At 44.6% G+C, this 19,254-nt stretch overlaps 1 protein-coding gene across 1 annotated transcript in view; it reads left to right on the top strand.

The window, feature by feature from the left end:
- Positions 1-905: 905 nt before the first annotated feature.
- The window catches only part of trim71 (tripartite motif containing 71, E3 ubiquitin protein ligase), a 31,767-nt gene continuing 13,418 nt past the window's right edge, over positions 906-19,254 (top strand). The window contains exons 1-2 of the mRNA XM_033975349.2: positions 906-2,618; positions 16,242-16,409. Of these exons, the coding sequence (XP_033831240.1) occupies positions 1,890-2,618; positions 16,242-16,409 (897 nt within the window). The 5' untranslated portion in view covers positions 906-1,889. The remainder of the gene's footprint in view (positions 2,619-16,241; positions 16,410-19,254) is intronic.

Genomic DNA, 19,254 nt, shown 5'->3' with positions numbered 1-19,254 from the left:
GACTTAAAGCTCAAGAGTCATGTTTGTGTGATACAGGGACGACACTAGACCCTTTTTATGGGGCATGTGCCTCAGTAAAGAACAATCCTGTGCACGGGCTGGACATACTCATACAGGCCTCATACACGGGCCTCATACAGGCCTCATACATGGGCCTCATACACGGACCTCATACATGGGCCTCATACACAGACCTCATACATGGGCCTCATACAGGCCTCTCTGTGCTTCACTTGGATTAAAAGCGACATAAAACCTGGGTCCAGGTGTCCTGTAGGCTGTTAGTCTTTAGTGTTGTGTCTGAGCTCACAGACAGGGGGCGCTCAGTGCTGCAGGGGCAGAGCTCAGAGAGGGGGCTGGGGGCTGGGGGTCCACTGGGACCAGTGACACAGGAGCTGGACACAAATGAACAGCAGCCTGTGTAAAAACACACTTTAGGTTTAATAAAAGTCGCTCATATTTGTATTAATAAAAAAATAGAAAAAAAGATGATTGTAGATGATTCTCTGCTGATTCATACATTTGTTCATCTAAAATCCACCAGATCACAGGAAATTATTTATTTTGTGTTAAATTTCCTGAAGGGCGCCCCCTCTGTCTGAAAGAGGTGCACTACTAAGACTTTGTAGATAAAATGTGTTTACAAATCAACAACTAATCATCAGCAGCTCTGTGTCCAGGTGTGATACAGGACCTTAAGGTCAAAGGTTAAATGTGGGGCATTGTTAAGGTAAAACCAGGATAAAGTCATAACACGCTACTTTTAAAACGACTCAACATTAAACAAGTGCACGAGCTTCAGTGATGAGCTTCAGTGATGAGCTTCACGAGCTTCAGGAAAAACACTGTGATAACAGCGCACGCGCACGCTCTCGCCTATGCCCTACTCTCGTGAGCGCGCCTGTGCTCGCTCACGCCGTGTCTCCTCCCAGGGCGGAAGTCGCTGTTTTTTCCTCAGTCGGACTCGAGTCTCTGAAAGAGCCATCGCCACAGTCCCAGGGCTCGGGACGAGTCCCGCTGGAACCGAACACAAACCCACAGAGCACAGGAGCCGCGCGCGCTTCAGACGCACAGCCACGCGCCACAGGAAGGTCTCAGCTCGGGCGCGTTCCAGGAGTGGACTGGCTGCGCATTCCTCCACGCACAGCCAGGGACGGGCTTCCACCGGGGCTGCCCTCCAAAAGAGACCGAGCGGCCTGTTCACGCGCTGCACCGGCGCGTTTACCCCCGGACTGCGCGTAAACCTCCTCTGCCTTCGCCGTGGCGCCTCACTGACTATGGGATCTGCGCTTTGATGAATAATTTACAACCCTCCGGACCAACCGAGCACAAACCCCGACTCCGATGGTGGACTAGCCCCGGGACGCACGACGAGACGCGCTGAAGCTGGAGAAGAGCTGGAAATGAGCTGGATGTGATGATTAGTGGCCTGGATATTTGAAACAGCCCGTAGTCATGTCGACACAGCGGTGGGGGAGGAGAGACGGAGCCCCCTGTTCTCCTGCACAGATCCAGTGCCACTACAGTGTCTGTGGGGTTTTATGAGTTTGACACGAGCGCACAGTGTAATGTGCTTATTCTTTTAGAGCCCTTCTTACGCACAGCCTTACCAAACACAGTTCAAATAGACTTTAAAATAGTCTGATGTTGGAGGAGAGTCCAAAGAGTGTGCAATTAACTACAAGTGTCTCTGACTTTTTTGCGTCTTGCCTGAGTTTCTAGAATAAGCTCCAGATCCGCGTGCGCATGACCCTACCCGCTGTTTCCACTGTTGAACCTCAAGAATCTACCTCAAACACCATTGAAATAGACAACACTGCGGGCCCATGCGTCCTCAAATGAATACCTCAGCCACGTTGATGTGATAAACAGCCTGTGTTTTGCTGCAGATGGCTTCGTTTCCAGACTCAGAGCTGCAGACATGTCCACTCTGCAAGGAGCTGTGCGGCTCCTCCGCGCCCATCTCCTCCAGCTCCTCTACCTCATCTTCCTCCTCACATACCTCCTCCTCCTCCTCTCAGACCACCAGGAGGCTGCACGTGTTACCCTGCCTCCACGCCTTCTGCAGGCAGTGCCTCGAGGCGCAGCGCAGTCCCGGGGACCCGCTCAAGCTGCGCTGTCCCACCTGTGACCACAAAGTGTCCATCTCAGAGGCGGGGGTGGACTCTTTGCCTTCTTCCAACTTTCTTTTCAGTAACTTGCTCGACGTGGTGGTGAGCTCTGAGGAACAGATCCAGAATAAGAACGGTCACAACACGCACCGCGCTCTGGGCTCGTGCTCCTCGGGCTTCCCTCACGCGCACGGAGGCCTTCTGAACCACCTGCACGAGCCCCAGTGCAGCTCGTGCGATGAGGAGAACCCGGCCACGTCCCACTGCCTCGACTGTCAGGAATATCTGTGTGACAACTGTGTGCGTGCGCATCAGAGAGTGCGCCTCACCAAGGACCACTTCATCGAGCGCTTAGGCGAGAGTCTCCACCTGGGACGAGCCAACGCCAACAGCACCCCGGGACAGACAGGGGTGGCCGTGTCCCTCGCCCAGTCACTCCAGAACAACTTCGCGCTGCTGTCCCTTTTCCAGGACCGAATGAGCTTCTGCCAGCACCACGACAATGAGGTGAGACAATGACGCATGACGCACATGATTCCCATTTGGGTTTTTACGCATGACGCAATTCTATTTGTTTCTGTAGTTTTTCTGTGTCAGTAAAACATGCACGAGGCTCTAGAGGCCCGTCCATATTCTCGGGCCCCTCCCCCCCTCTCGTACAATAGCGTTTATATCGTATAGTGTAATTGGATTAACTGTGTAGTATGGGCCATACAGGGGACCATATGGACTCACCTTCAAAGGGACTGGAGTGGCTCTTCACCTACTTCCCTGGGGATGCATGGGCACGTGGAGACACACACACACACACACACACAAACACACACACACACACACACAGAGAGTCTAGTTAATCTGTACCACACCGTTCACTGAGGCCAAAGAGAGGCCCCAGTAGCACACATGTCTCTGGGTCTGATAGAGGCCACGCTGGTGGAGACGCTGCTTTTGGCTGATAATGGGGAGGCAAAGTTTGAACTCTAGCCCAGGACTTTTTCGGTTTCACTCCCTCATACCACGGAGACTTGCAAAGCTGGAAACCTATTTTTATTTAGCCTTTCAGTCATTCAAAGCGCTTTACATCAAGGAAACACTCAAGATACGGCAAGGAAAGTTTATTTGTACAGCGCAATTGGTCTACAAAGTGGTTTACAGAATAAGAAAGACATTTAAATCGCAATACAACAAATCAAAACATAAATAATCATCATAAAACTAGCATTAACCTCCTACGACCTGGCGTGGACAACACATTTTTGGGTTGTCTAGGCCACAATACAATTCTTTTTGCTCTACAAAGTCCTGGTGTCCACATACGAGGTCAGATCTGTGTAAACGCTCAGTCGTCCAGGTCTGATCCACAGCAAAAGACAAAGTTAAAATCTGTCAACTGGACAAATTGTTGCAGAAGTGAAGATGAGCAGCGAAACGTCTTCATTCTTACAACGATTTGTCCAGTTGACAGATTTTAAGCTCGTCTTTTGCTACATATGAGGTCATTATACTGCCATTTAAAGATGACAGAGGAGTTTAACACATAGTTTAGATTCAAGATGAACTAAAGGCATATGTGTTCCTGCACCTGTGTTTCCTGCAAATGAGCCACATTGATCCAAGAGGCACAATTGTTGTTTGTCATTTTGTTTTTACTCGTTGCTCTGTTTAGGCACTTAATAGTTTTTGCAAATAATTATTCAAATGTTCTATCAAAAGGATTAAAACGTAGAACGAATATCCTCATATGTGGACATCATTTTTCTCATAATTTAAAGAGATAATTCTTTATTTTTAGAGTCATCAGGTCCAATCGGCCCAAATAATAAAGAGAAATGAATAAAGCCACGCCTCCTCGTGTCTTAGGAGGTTAAAAGGAAAGAAAAGAGTCACACATTCACTCACACATTCATAAACAGTGCACATAGACACTAGCGGTGACGTGGGTTAAGTGTCTTGCCCAACAACTGTATTCATTTGTCGAAGCTGGAATCGCACCGCCAACCTGTGGATCAGTGCGTCTACCCTCTCTCTCAATGACGTCCACGTGAAATATCTTTAATCACTCAAAAAGAACCTGTTTTTCTTGAGTTCTGCGGCAGGTAGAGGTTAAACCGTTGTCCTGCACACCCTCCGTTTTTAAGCCAAACACAGCTGTCACTGTAACACATTTTAAAGCGCTGTATATTCCTGAAGTAAATATAGACGTTTGGGAACGCCTGGGAACGCCTCAGGGTCCCACCGGAGGAGTTAGAGGAAGTGTCTGGTGTGAGGGAAGTCTGGCTGCTCATTTCTTTTGGATAATAACAAAATTTGAACGCGATGTTTTGTCTGATTTATTACATTTGCAGACCCACATCAACATCTTTTACCTTTTAATTGTTTGAAATAATAATCGCAAACGTAGCCAAACGCTAATTAATCTTCAAAAAGCTCGGTTCACGTTTCCAGTTTAGCTTTTAGTGACTCAGACTCCACCGCTGCCCCCACCCGCTCCAGTAAACCAGCTTGGGTTTTCCAGTAAGAGATCCATCTTCCAGTAAAGGCCTGAGTCCTGAGCGCCTCGGGCCTGGGGGAGGGAGCGACACAGGAGAAGGCTCGTCTTTACCTGGAGCCACGTCCGGCCCTTTGTGAACGACACTGGAGACTCTGCGTGAAGAAGAATCCCTGTGTGATTAGACCTGTCACTGTAATCGCCATAGCAACCTCAGTGTTTCTTTGCAAAATGTGGCCCTCCGCATCATTTTATATGTCCCTCAACAGGGTAAATTAAAGGTATGAAGGTCTTAAAATGTCATTTTATCAGGAGATACGCAGTTACACAGATGTATTTTTACATCTAGGCAAATACATATACAGTATTTGTAACTTGAATAAGTAATAAATACAGAAACGGTTAATTAAAAAGCTAAAAAATTACTTGGATTTATTTTACATCTGGCACTTTGAGAGCAGCCATTTTGCTGATGTGGCCCTTGGTGAAAATGCGGTTGACACCCCTGCGCTATTTGGAGATTTTTGGTTATTTCTTTGGCTATTTGATAAGATTTACGTCATATAAAGTTGAGTTAATGACTTGTACGACTCAGTAGCTCAGTTGGTAGAGTGTTTCTCCACTGATTTGAGGGTTAGCTGGTTCGAATCCCGCGTTTCACCCAAAAAAAAAAAAAAAAAAGATCCACTAACGGTCGTTGTGTCCTTGGGCAAGACACTTAACCCACGTCGTCCCTAGTGTCTGCGTACACCGGCGTATGAATGTGTGACTGGTTTCTTGAGGTAAATCGCTTTTGAGTAACTTGAAGGTGGAAAAGCTCTGTATAAAAATGTGATTACAGTATTTTCCGGAGTATAAGTCAAGAAATGCATAATAATGAAGGAAAAAAACGCGGTTGTGTGGTTGTCAGTGTGACCGTAACAAAGATGTGAAATTATATACTCAGACACGACTTATATTCCACGTATAAGTCGCATCTGAGTATAAGTCGCACCCACCAGACAAACTATGAAAAGTGCGATTTATGGTCTGGAAATACGGTGTTTGCCATCACGGTGTTTAAGTCCGTGATGTCCAAACTTTTCCAAACATTAAGGCCCACATATAAAAACACAAAGCTGAGAGCCAGTACAGTGAATACTTCAAATCTGTGTGTTTATTACTTGTTAAACTGAACCACTAGACCTTTATTCACACTTAAAATCCTCAGTGGGACACATTAAATACTTGATATGGGCTTGTTAAAGTAGATTTTCAGAAATGTACAGTAAAAAGTAGTGTTTAAAGTAATACGGGTCAGCTCACCTGGAAGCTTGACGGCCAAGAAAAATTGGTCTGAGGCCCGCATTTAGTCCCTGGGCCACAGTTTGGACATGCCTGGTTTAAGTGTTTTGCTGTTTATTTATTGCAGCTTATGATTTTTAACAATATTGCAGATTTTTAATAGCTTTGTGGTTTAAATTGTGTTGTGTTTTTGGCGTCAGTGGCATAAATCAGTTTCAGTTTTATCGTTTATATTTAGTTCGGTTGTCTGTCACTATATCGCGGTTCGTCTTTTATACACGTGAGCCGCTTTTAATGAATGAAACAAGAGAGAAATGTGAGAAAATGTTGATAAACGAGGGACCACTGTATCGTATTTGCCTTTCGCTGCGGATCAGACCTGGACGACTGAGGGATTACACAGACATCAGCGATATATCGAACTTCAAACTGTTCTCGTGACAGGCCTGTGTGTGACTCCTTCAGAAAACTCCAGTGTGTTTGCATTTATGGATCTCTCTGTCTATAATCAGACCAGTCACATAGGTTAAAATGCGAAATCCTCTGTCCTCTGGGGCTTCTGTCCAGTGTGGAGTCGATCTGAGCCAAAACATTTGAGCCGTTCCAACATCTGCAGTTATTCTCTGCTTATATAGGTCAGAGCAAATGTATTTTATTTATTTATTTGATTGGGACTGTGCATGTTAATGAACAGACTTGACACCACATGAATGTAAACACAGGATCATAGCCAGAGGATCATTTCCATCCGTTGTCCCAAAGGTCTGGGGTCACAAAAGGGCCAAAATTAAACCTGCACATTCCGCTCAGTGCACAGTTCTCATAATCCCTCATCCCGTCTCCTTTATTTCAGTCACTTTGGCCAAACATTCAAGACAATTACACTTTATGCCACCCTCTTCGTATTTGCCCGCACATGTAAATACGTCTCAAATAAATGGTACGCGCCGCTGTGTGACTCTGTCTAATTCAAGAGCACAGACACAAAATGTCAGGTTTAATCTCATTTCTGCAGTTTCTGTCTTAAACTGGAGTTAAACTGGACTTGAGTCTAAATATGTGACGTCTGAGGCTCCCGTGCTGCGTGTGAAGAGGAAATTGAAAATTGGATTACATGCGGGGCTGCCCTGTGCTGCTGTGATGCTCTGACACAGACTGACTCCATCTGATGTTTAATGATATGATAATCTGAGTCATCGCCATGACGACAGGATTTAGTGACACCCCGCCGCTGTAAACACATCTGCTGCTTTTCTTGTCATTTGTGGAAATGGATCTTTACTCATTTTGTAGTTTTTTTTGTTTCTCTGAGACTGGAGACTCACTGAAAACATATGTGGGCTTGGCTTTGTCTCTCACTCGCAGCTTTGGAGCAGAGAATGTTTGTAAGGAAACCTAACCCTGCTCTGACGCTGATACAAGGCCAAAGGAATTCCTGTAACTTGAGTTTATACCTCCTGGGTTCTTTTTCCCTTTCGCTCTCACATACTCCGGGTATTTCCTCTGTCGGCTCCTGCCTTTCTCATCAGCCCTCGGCCTGCTCCGTGTCAGAGACAATAGGAATTATAGAAGCCCAAAGTCTCCCTAACATGATTTAGCAGCTGTTGCTGTTGAGGGTAAAGCCATTACGTTTCATGACCCTTGGAAGTCTCCATAGAGTGTGGGTCTTTCCTCTAAGAGCATCCCACCTGCAGCTAGTTACGCTCTGAAGAGGATTTCAGTGTTTCCACACAGGCTCCTGGATTATATGAAGTCGGACTTCCAGGATTTTAATGCTCAACATGTGCCCAATAATTGGAGTGTATTCCCTTTTCCTGTGTGTGTGTGTGTGTGTTTGTGAGGCTGACTCACTGAGTGTGTGTGAGGCTGACTCACTGAGTGTGTGTGTGTGTCTCAGGTGGGCTCACCGAGTGTGTGTGTGTGTGTCCGGGCTTTGATGTTTAGGACTTTGAGCCACATAAATGTAATGGTTGCAGAGGAAGGCATTTATCACAGGTCTGTGACACAGGGTTTAAACTCTGCAGAGGCTGAACCTGCCACTTCCGACTCAGGAGCCGCTCTCAAATGAGCTTTTAATTGGCCATTATTTGACCCGACTCGGCGGGATTGTGCCGTTAACACAGACTTCAGGGCGTTTAATCAGACGCCTGCTGGGTTTCATCTCAAAGTGTCGCCGACTTTTGGAGAGAAACAGAAAAAAACTTTGACCTTTTAATCACACGCAGTTTTCTTCAGTGGAAAAGGTCATGTGGTCTGCGGGCCGGTCTGCGGGCCGGTCTGCGGGCCGGTCTGCGGGCCGGTCTGCGGGCCGGTCTGCGGGCCGGTCTGCGGGCCGGTCTGCGGGCCGGTCTGCGGGCCGGTCTGCGGGCCGGTCTGCGGGCCGGTCTGGACTCGTCTGACACAGCGACGGACAGAACAGAAATGAAAAATGGTTTGTTTGAAAGTGTGTGTCGTGTGCACATGCAGAGCTGGTGATGCCATAGAAACGCCATAGAAACGCTCATTAGCTCAGAACGACTGATCCTGAACACAGTCTGATCCTGAACATATGGACAGTCTGATCCTGGGCATGGTCTGAACACGGACTCACCCTGAACACAATCTGATCCTGAACATGGTCTGATCCTGAACACGATGCACGGTCTGATTCTGTTCAGTCTGATCCTGTTCGTTCTGATCCTGAACACTGGTCCTGTTCAGTGTGATGCTGTAAACAGTCGTGCGTTGGTCACACCCAGCTGCTCCACATTTCATTCACGCAGCGTCTCCGTGTCTTTGTTTGCTCTTCGACTGAACGCTCATGTTTCTCCCTCTCTTTTTCTCCTCCGCTGCCGTTTCATTCACTCCAGTTTCACCTTGATGCGTATCTTTCCCTCCGCCTCTGTTTTTTTTTTTACACGCCGAGTATCAAACACGCAGCTCCTCACGGTCACATGCTCACTGGCCGAGGAAACCAGCTGACTGTGGTTTGTTTTCCTTCTCCGCTGCAGGCGTCGTCCAATCAGATCGCAGGATTACGGCCGCCGCCCCCTTGTGTTGTATCTGGCTGAGTGTCAAAACATTGCCAAGCATGTCCCGTGTCTGTGGCAAGCGGCCAGCCAGGTTTACCGCTGGAAAGACAGAGCGGCACACGGATAATCGGGAAAAACATGGAGCGTTGATGCAGATTAGCAGGAAAAACATTAGAAATTCCTCGTTTGCTCATTTTCAAGTAACTTAAATTTGACTTTCACGACTAAATTCACACACTAAACTCAACCAAACAGCACAAACGTTATATTTTCTGCATGTATGAGTTGGAAAGTTGTCCCAGTTGTGTTCGATAAAGCCTGACCTCACTCTTAAGGAATGCTGTTTTGTTTAGTTTTTTTTGGTGCTGCATTTTCAAACTTCTGGCTTTATCTTTTTGACCGGCAGGTAGAAAAAAACGGGTTACTGATCTGGAAAAGCCTGCGGTTCAGTTTCTCCAAGTCAATATTTGTAGAATTAGGAGGAGGAAGAACTTAAGCAGAAAGATGTGTGTTTTTTTTCCCCGTTGGATTCGGAAAATTGATGTTTTAGGATTAAACAAATATCACTTAAGCTCTGATCTAGTTTTTTGTGTTAAACTTTTTGTCGTGTCTATAACAGAACAGCCGGCCTGTTTTTTTTTTGTTTTTTTTTATCAAAACATGGCTCTGGTCCCTTCCCCCACCCCCCGTCACCACCACCACCACCACCCCCTCCTCCGCCACCGCCCCCACCCCCGTTGCTGCTGCTGCTGCCGCGGTGTTCACGCGGTCAACGAATGCTCCACGCAGGGAGGGATTCTACTGGCTGCCTGAGCTCGTGCCCTCTCCCCCAGTTCCCAGTCCCTACAGGGGGAGGGGGAGAGGAGAAGGGGGCGGGGCTTTCGGACTCCGCAGCCCGCTCCTCGCTCCTCCGTCTAAGCCCCAGTGCAAACGGCGTGAATGCACAATAAAGCCACTTTTGAGGTCGTTTTCATATTACAAAGTGGCCGTACGTGCAATAGACGTGAAAAGTGAATGAGTTTGAACGGGTTTGTGAGGTTTTAACGTGGCTTCTGTTCTTAATGTAGGATTACGCTTCTTTTTTAGGTAAAATTTGAGGTATTTTTAGCTGTATGATCAGATTTAAGCTGTAAAAGTTGGAGTAAATAATGACCAGTGTTTCATTCTGCTGGTTATTTGGTGCAGCTCATGACTTATTTTATTTCATCTTTTTTTAACGCAGAGACACAAGTTAAGCATTTTTAAAGACAAGATTGTAGCTCCAACATATACTGATAAGATGAATGATGACAGAATGGGACAGTTTGTAGATGAGACAAAAAAAATGTGTGTGTGGGTAAAGCATGATGGAGATTAAGCTAAAACTATAAAAATAAAATAAAAATAAATAAATAATAAAATAAAAATGTAAAAAAATAATAAATGAAATATAGAATTTATAGTGATTAAAAAAATATAAATAATTTAAAAAAAGCTAAAAATCAGACCTGGTGGAGTTTTAGAGACTGCCACATTTTATTTATTTCTTCTTGCAGCTCATGATTTGTAATAATATTGTAGATTTTTAATAGTTTTTGTAGTTTAAATCTGCTCTTGGGTTTTGTGTCAGTGGCATAAATCAGTCTCAATATTATCGTTTATCGTCTTTTTACTTCAGTGATGTATATCAGACTTCAAAATGTGTTATCGAGACGTCTGTTTTTAATGTTTTATATGGACTTACAAACAGAAAAACAAACAAAACACGTGTATATCATGTTTTAAAGAGTCCGCTCATGAAACGGAGTGTAAGTGTCTCCCTGGATAATTAAAGATAAAGAAAGAATCGGACGAACTGACCATTTGTGCAGCTCTAATTACTCTGAATGTCCAGTGAGTTTAGAATCATCAGACGTCCTGCCTTGAACCCTTTATCTTTGGGCTGAGCTCAGATATTTACAGCTCTGCAAACAGACCAGCGCCCTTGTTTGTCACTTATCTGCTTCACACATAGCCTGTGTGTATGTAAATGCACATAGCTAACCTGCTAGCCGCCGTGTTTCAAGTACGAAGTGATCATGGACGCACTTCCGACTCGTCATTTTGATCTTAAATGTTCGTATTAATCCGCTCTACATGATCCTGTTGTTTTAATTTCACTATTTTATCCATAAATCAGATATGAACATTAGTAACAGACAAATCAATCTTTCCCTGAGGTTTCTCCCGCTAGCGTTAGCAACAGGTTTTTTTGACAGCGTTGCTAAGTGCGAGACAGGGCGTTACCTTCAGCAGCCTCGCTCCAGATTGGCTCTTGCTATGATACTCTGCGTCGTAATTCCTGCTCCAAATTCGCAGCTATAACTGCTAGCCTCGATTAGCTTCCTTTGACTGGAGCTGAACGCTGTGGGTGACATCACACTCACTTTTTACACTTCTTTTCGCAGTCTGTGGTCTCACTTTTAGCTGTGGACTTGGCTGTTCTGTTGCGTTTCTGTTCAGTACTTTAATTTGTTCCTCGTTTTCTTGGTTTGGACACAGGGGCGGCGCCAGAGAGGGGCTTGAGGGGGCCCCAGTCTCCCGTAGATCGGTCAGTTCTCCCCCATAGCTCCTCTTGCCGTGAATTTTCGCTGTACTTTCACAGCAAAAATGTTCAAAATAAGACTCCAGATTATCTTTTTTATTAGCGAACATTGTTAAAAGGCTCTAGATCAGGGGTGCTCAGACTTTTTCAGTATGTGAGCTACTTTTAAAATGATCGTGTCTGAAAGATCTACCACCTAATACAAAAATGTTAAACATACATTTATTTGTAAATGTATTATGAATTCTTACATGTACAGTGCATTTTGATGTACTTTGCACAACGTCATGAGATAAAACTGCACAACACAACTGAACATCTTACATGTTCATAATTACTTGAATGATGATTACTGCTCTGACACTGAATAGAATCAGTGAGGGATGCAGAGTTCGGGCAGAAGCTTCTGACAGCCAGGAGTAAAACTGCATTTTTCGTTTGAAAGCGATAACAGAGCTAATCATGTTGATTACGGTTTTGTCTTTTTTTTGTTAGCCATAAAAATCATGTTAAATGAAGTATCAGAATTTACTGCATTTTTTCACACAACTACTTCTATTTTACACATCCATCCATATTTTTTCTTTTACGCATCGAATAAATGACCCCGCGCTCTCATTCGTCACATTTAAGGGACAACAGAGGCAGATTACCGTAATGACGGTAAAATATTTAGCTAGCCCCGTGTCTCCGCTTTGAGACGCCGTTTGAATTTACATGAGAGCACGACTGGGCGTGGAGTTACGCTGCTGGAAAGTCCACAACCGCGAGTCTAACGGCGACGATAGGATCCGACGCTATAGGGTTAAACTAACTCGCGCTTGTTTCTACGTGTCCAGCGCCCATGATGTGATGATGTGTGCCTCGACGTAATGAACACCCCTGCTCTAGATTAATTAATTAATTGAGCCCCCACTTCGCTCCCCCAACCTAAAAATATCTGGTGCCGCCCCTGTTGGAGTAACACCGCCTTTTGTTTGTCCATGTCTTCTTTTATTTCTGAACAAATACATCCCGTTCTAATTTAAGGTTTGTCGATAATTGGTTTGGGAGCGAGAGAGCGGGGAGGAAATGAAATCCTCCCATTCAGACGTCGGAAAAGAGCCCGCCTCCTGTCGATGATATTGACCGCCATTCCAAGAGGCCACATTATTGTTACATAATCTTATTCTCCGGGCGAACGTAGTGAGAGGTAGACCTGTCAGAGAAATACTACGATAAACGGGGATCTTGGAACTACTTTAAAACGGTGGCACAACAGCAGTAATGCAGGAAAATCACAGGGAAACATTTTAAATCGACATTAAAAGACACGAGCTGCATGAAATAAACAGCAGAATTAACATATATTACAACAAAAATACTCAATCTCCCACGTTTACAAATAAAATGTACATAAATCATAAATCGTGGACCCCAAATTACATTTACAAATTACAACGTTGAGCTGATATAGTGATTATGTTGATAGGCTGAATGCGAAAAGTACTTTGAATACTGCATACTCTAACTTGTTCTGGTGCATGGTCCAATTAGAGTACTGCATTCTGAATACTTGGAATACTTTTACAGCGAGTTGCATTTAAATTAGTGTAAAAAAAAGCAGTAAAAATGTCTTATAAATAGCTCTGTTTGTCTCACTGATTGTTTTCAGTTTGAAGCTTAAACTGTGTGACTAAATACTGCTGTGTATTTCTTTAATTTTACACAATAATCACAATAATCATCACTATATCGGCTTGTGTGTATATATATTTTTGGGGGGTAAATATTTCTCGTCTTTTTCTTTACACGACTGGGAATTTTTTGGTTATTTTTTGACTGTATGATAAGATTTAAGATGCATAAAGTTGAATTAATAACTCGTATGACTCAATATCTCAGTGTTTCTCTGGTGATCTGAAGGTTGTCGGTTCGAATCCCGCTCTCGACCTAAAAAAAAACACATAAGTGGTGTTTCCTTGATGAACTTTTACCATTACAGATGTGTTTCATTCTGTTGTTTATTCATTGCAGCTCATGATTTTTAACAATTTTGCAGATTTAGAACAGTTTTTGTGGTTTAAATTGTGTTTAATGTGTCAGTGGCATCAATCGGTTTCAGTTTTATCGTTTATCGTCTCATATTTACTTCAAAATGTGTTGTTGTGACAGACCCGTTCTTGTTCCGTTACTTCCCAACACTCACTGCACTGACGTCGCTCGTTTTATCCATTCGTTCATTTTAATTAATTTGAAAACGGACTCAAATTCCAAATGTGCAGCACTTTGGAAACAGAATTGGACGTTTTTTATGTCTGTTAAGTTCAACCATAGACTGGTTATATAAATGGACGTAGCTAACCTGCTAGCCGCCGCGTTCCAGTTCACCGTATCGGAAATAATAAAGGTAAAAAATATCACAGCGGGATTAAAAACATGTCGGATTTATGTAGAATCTATGAGCGAAGCACTAAACTGTTAATCTGAGGGAAGAGAAATTACGTTTGACCGGGCTTGAGACGCGACTATAGACTGTATAAATGTAAATAGCTAACCTGCTAGCCGCCACGTTACTAACAGGAAGTGATCATGATCCTGCATTTTTTTATTTCGCTATTTTGTTCGTATATCAAGATATGAACATTAATAACAGACAAATCAGGCGTCTTCTTTCCCCGAGGGCACTCCCGTTAGCGTTAGCAACAGGTTTGATTGACAGCGTTGCTAAGCGTCCGCTCCCTGCTAAACCAACGGTGCTAAGCGGAAAGAGGCGTTACCTTCAACAGCCTCGCTCCTGATTGGCTCTTTGGTTGCTATGATACTCGAGGTCAGAATTCCTGCTCCAGATTCGCCGCTATAACCCGCTCTAGCATCGACGAGCTTCGTTTGACTGGAGCTGAACGCTGTGGGCGACGTCACACTCATCGGTCATGTGCGTGTTGTTTATCTGATTATGAAGAAGAGGATGTACTTTTAAACTTTACACAGACTATTTCAGAGACGCAGCTTTTAAACCCGTTTAGTGCCGCGCTGTAGAAGTAGAAGTCGGTTTTATGACGTCCCTCCAGGAGCAGGTCTCTGTTGGTGGCCGCTGTAAACGTTATTGGCCTGTTTAATTAGCGTGACCTAATTACACTGTTTTGGGGGAAATGGGTCCTGCTTCTTTTGCTTTTCAATATAAAAGCGTATTGTTAACCGAAGTTCTTTGTTAAAGGTTCAATATGACACAAAATGGACTCTCGTCGCTTTAAGTCGTGTTATAATGTCGTTACCGCATCAAAAACGCACCCGGAGGTACGTTTTTGAGGAGGAAACGACGTTATAACGTACATGGTGCTCTTTAAAACTTGTTCAAGCTTGAGTATATTTGATGTGAGACTCCGCCCACGCCGTCTCCGTCTTGTCTCCGTCGTTTCCAGAGCAGCACCACCTCCTCCTCCTCCTCCTCCTCGGCTTCTACACAGCTGCATTCTTTACTATTGTGTGTTCTGTCCCTTTGGAATTCAGGAGGTGGAGGGGGTGGATGTGATGGACGGAGGGGGCAGAAGGACGGAGGGGGCAGAAGGACGGAGGGGGCAGAAGGACGGAGGGGGCAGAAGGACGGAGGGGGCAGAAGGACGGAGGGGGCAGAAGGACGGAGGGGGCAGAAGGACGGAGGGTAAAAGACGGGACAGAAGGAGACGAGGCAGAAGGACAGGGTTACAGGAGAGAGGGTAGAAGGACAAGGGGCAGAAGGAGACGGGAGAAGGACATAGGGTAAATGGAGACGGGACAGAAAGAGACGAGGCAAAAGGGCAGAAGGACATAGGGTAAAAGGAGAGAGGACAGGAGAAGAGAGGGCAGAAAGACATAGGGACAGAAGGACAAGGGGCAGAAGGAGACGGGAGAAGGACATAGGGTAGAAGGAGAGAGGGACAGAAGGGTTTTGGGGGGTAAAAGGACACGGGGCAGAAGGAGACAGAAGGAGGAAGGGCAGAAGAAGAGAGGGGGCAGAAGAAGAGAGGGGGCAGAAGAAGAGAGGGGGCAGAAGAAGAGAGGGGGCAGAAGAAGAGAGGGGACAGAAGAAGAGAGGGGGCAGAAGGGTTTCGGGGGGTAAAATGACCCGGGGCAGAAGGGTTCCGGGGGGTATCGGGGGGGTAATCAGGGGGAAGTGTTTCTGTGCTTCTCATTAGATGATGCCGCTCTCTGGGGGGCCGCTGTTATTGATGCATTGATCTCGAGGACCCTCCCCCTCCAGCAGAAGCTCCTGGTGCATTGTGGGTCATCGATCTGGTGTCTTTAGGATATGATGAGGACAGAGGTTTATTAAACGTGGAGGGTTTTTATGGGAAGGTTCAACTGAGCAGACGGAAGGAAGTTTATGGTTTTGTCATTGAAAATACTCAAGTAAAAGTAACAGTATCACATGAAAAAATCTACTTTAAGTGTAAAAAGTAAAAGTATTTCAAAAAACATGGTAAAAATAACCCCTCAAATCATATGAAAAGTACTTTTTACTTTTCAGTCCAGTTCGAAAATGTAGTGAAGTAGAAAGTACAGATACTGCTCTTAAATGTAGTGAAGTAAAAGTAAAAAGTACCACTGTAAAAAGTAAAATTTTTAGCTGTCTGTACTTTACTTAAGAACAGTACTTTCCTGCTTTTACTTCATTACTTTCCACCACTGGGCATAACTATTACCCGTACTACTCCTTCCTCCTCTAACTCCACCACCACCAGCACCACCTTCACTCTCTAAATCTCTCCTCCGCCCACAGATCTGACCCGTGTGTAAATATTCTCTCGTGTTTCCTTGTTCCTCAGGTGTTCCTCTTCTTCTGTGAATCGTGTTCTGTGCCAATCTGCCGCGAGTGCAGCGTCGGGCGTCACATGGGCCATACGTTTGTGTACCTCCAGGACGCCGTGCAGGACTGTAGAGCCATCACCATCCAGCTGCTGGCAGACGCTCAGCAGGGGCGGCAGGCTGTACAGGTGAGCCATCGTACCACAGGATCAACCTCCTTCTTAACGGTGTCTTATATCACACAAACATGACTCCTGTGAGGTTTAAGTCATGTTGTAATGTTAACGCATCAAAAACAGACCCGGAGTTGTGTTTTGTTTCATTCACACGTGTTTCAGTAAAGCTCAAAATGCTCTGTTCCACCTTGTGATGTCATAAAGTGGTAGTTTTCAAGTTAAACGCCTACCTTTTTTTCGCTTTTGTTCAGTTTTAATTGGCAATTCCAGACGTGAAATGATCCAAATGGTTCTAGAAATGAAGGCGTGTGGAGTTTAAAAACACAGTGGAGCACTTCCTGTATCGCCACACAATGACATCACAAGGTGGAACAGAGTGTTTTTTTCAGTTTGAGAGAAGAAATCCACCTGCATACATACACTTTAACCGGAGAGTTGAGTTTTCTATGAGGTATTTAACGTATATCTTTTTTGTTTTTTTTCCTACACCCATCGTTTTAGGCTGATATGTGAAGCTAATTTTGATTATTCTACCCAAATTATTTCATTTAATTTACTGCAAACTCACCCACAGTGCTTTTTTTTTACCCCAACCCTATAAAAGAGCTGTGGAGCCTCGTTTAGTGCAGTTATCTCTTTGAATTTAATCAGTATCTCTGTCGATCTCTAATCTTACCACTGATTTATTCTGATATTTACGAGGATAATATGAAATTCGGAGTATCGGCTAATCGCTAACGCTAATCGTCTCCGTGGATTGGCCCCTCCTTGTCTCTCTGAGCTTCTGTCTGTCCATGTTCGCAGTAGAATGTTGAGATCAGCAGACCAGATGATTTGGGACGTTCCAAAGTCCCGGCTAAAAACTGGAGGGGGCGGGGCGTTTGCTGTGGCTGGTCCTGTGTGGATTAGAACAGCTCGATCTTTAAATATTCTTAAATCTTTACTGAAAACGTATTGGTTTAGCGGGACACTTGTATTGTCATGTTTTATCGTGTTTTTGCATGTTTTGTTTTGTAAGATTACACTTTATATCACCTTTGAGCAGCTGTGAGTGTTTTTAAATGTGCTTTTTAAATTAATTTGTTTGACTAGCGCACATAGACTGTTTATATAAATGGACATGGCTAACCTGCTAGCTACGAGGGGCTGTCAGACTCGTCATTTTGGACTTAAAATGATCATATTAACCCTCTCTACATGACTTTTATTTTGCTATTTTGTCTGTAAAAGCAAGATATGAACATTTATAACAGCGGTGCGGTGCAGGAAGGGGCGTTACCTTCAACAGCCTCGCTCCTGATTGGCTCTTTGGTTGCTATGATACTCGTGGTCGGAATATAACTGCTAGCCTCGATTAGCTTCATTTGCTCAGTCCACTTCTTTATACAGACTAAACTCACGCCCTAAACACTGACTCTGAAAGCTCTAGAGATTAGACTTGAGGCGTGGAAGCAGAACTTGTATTTACACTTTAAGTAGTCTGAAACGGGGAAATGCACGTATTAAAAAAGCAAACGGAAAAGGTCCTATATTTCGCAAAAAACACTATTGTGAGCTTTAAGTCATGCTTTAATGTCGTAACCGCATCAAAAACAGACCTGGAGTTGTGTTTTGCTTCTTTATTATCAGTCTGTCTACACCTCCAAACCTCAAAACGCTCTGTTCCACCTTATGATGTCATGAAGTGGTAAAAGGAGCTGTTAACGTGGAAAAAAAAAACTACCTTTAGTTCAGTTGTAGATTTGGCAATTCCAGGGCTGAAATTGTCCAAATGATTCTAGAAATGAAGCTGTGTGGAGTTTAAAAACACAGCAGAGCACTTCCTGTATCGCCACACGATGACATCACAAGGTGGAACAGAGTGTTTTCAGTTTTGAGAGAAGAAGTCAATTTAAATATGCAGGTTTTGTGCATTAAACATGTGAATGAAACAAAAAAAAAACAAAAAACACAACTCCAGGTCTGTTTGTGACGAGGAAAACGACATTAGGACGTAGATCAGAGAGCACCGTGATACCTGCCCTTTAATCAGCCTTTAGATATCACGTCTTTTACGTCACAAAATGCCTAAAATGCCGCCCTGCTGAGGATTACATTTGGAAGTGGAGATGTCCAGCTGGCCCTGAGCGGGGGTGGGTCGCTCGGGGTGAGGTCTGGCTGGGGGGCAGTGCTGAAGGTCAGAGGGGAGGAGCAGCAGCAGAGAGAGAAACAGAGAGCGAGAGGAGGCTGGGGGGAGGGTAAAAGAGGTATTTAAAGGATCTCAGAAAATGGAAAACACCCTCGTCTTTTGAAAGAAGTGAAACATTTGCTGCCACCATTCATGTGCGTCCTCATTCAGCCCCTCACTCACGCCGTTCCACACAAGCTCCGACCTTTTCTCCATTTCAATGCCGTGTGGATTGGGTGGTGGCTCCGCGGACCCCTCTCTGTTTGTTGCTGCGCCGAAGTGAAAAGAACCCCTGCTGTTTGAAGTACTTTCTTTTCATCACATGCAAAACGTCAGATTTGGTATAATGCCGTCAGGAAGCCATCTCAATGAATACGCTGAGGTTGTGTCCACGCTATAGTCCCTACAGGGGGCGCTATTTCGGGCTCACGCCGCGTTTAACCCCGTGTGTGAATGTCCAGCTGGTGGAAAAAGTAGAGCACTGACAGTTTCCCACGATGCGTCTTTAGAAAGTAGTGGTCATCAGTGGTCACTAGACTGGTTAATATAGACCACAATGCATTGGGAGAGTGGGATAAACAACAGCGAACGGAGACGGGTCTTAAACTGGACACGACACGACTAATTAAAGCAGATATTACCACAATGTTGATCCCGATTATGAATAAAATGCTCTTAAATGAATCGTTG

Source organism: Periophthalmus magnuspinnatus, chromosome 11 (assembly GCF_009829125.3).
Source record: "Periophthalmus magnuspinnatus isolate fPerMag1 chromosome 11, fPerMag1.2.pri, whole genome shotgun sequence".
NCBI classification, from domain to species: domain Eukaryota; kingdom Metazoa; phylum Chordata; class Actinopteri; order Gobiiformes; family Gobiidae; genus Periophthalmus; species Periophthalmus magnuspinnatus.
Note: the sequence above shows the minus strand (reverse complement) of the source record. Positions and strands in the feature narration are given on the sequence as shown.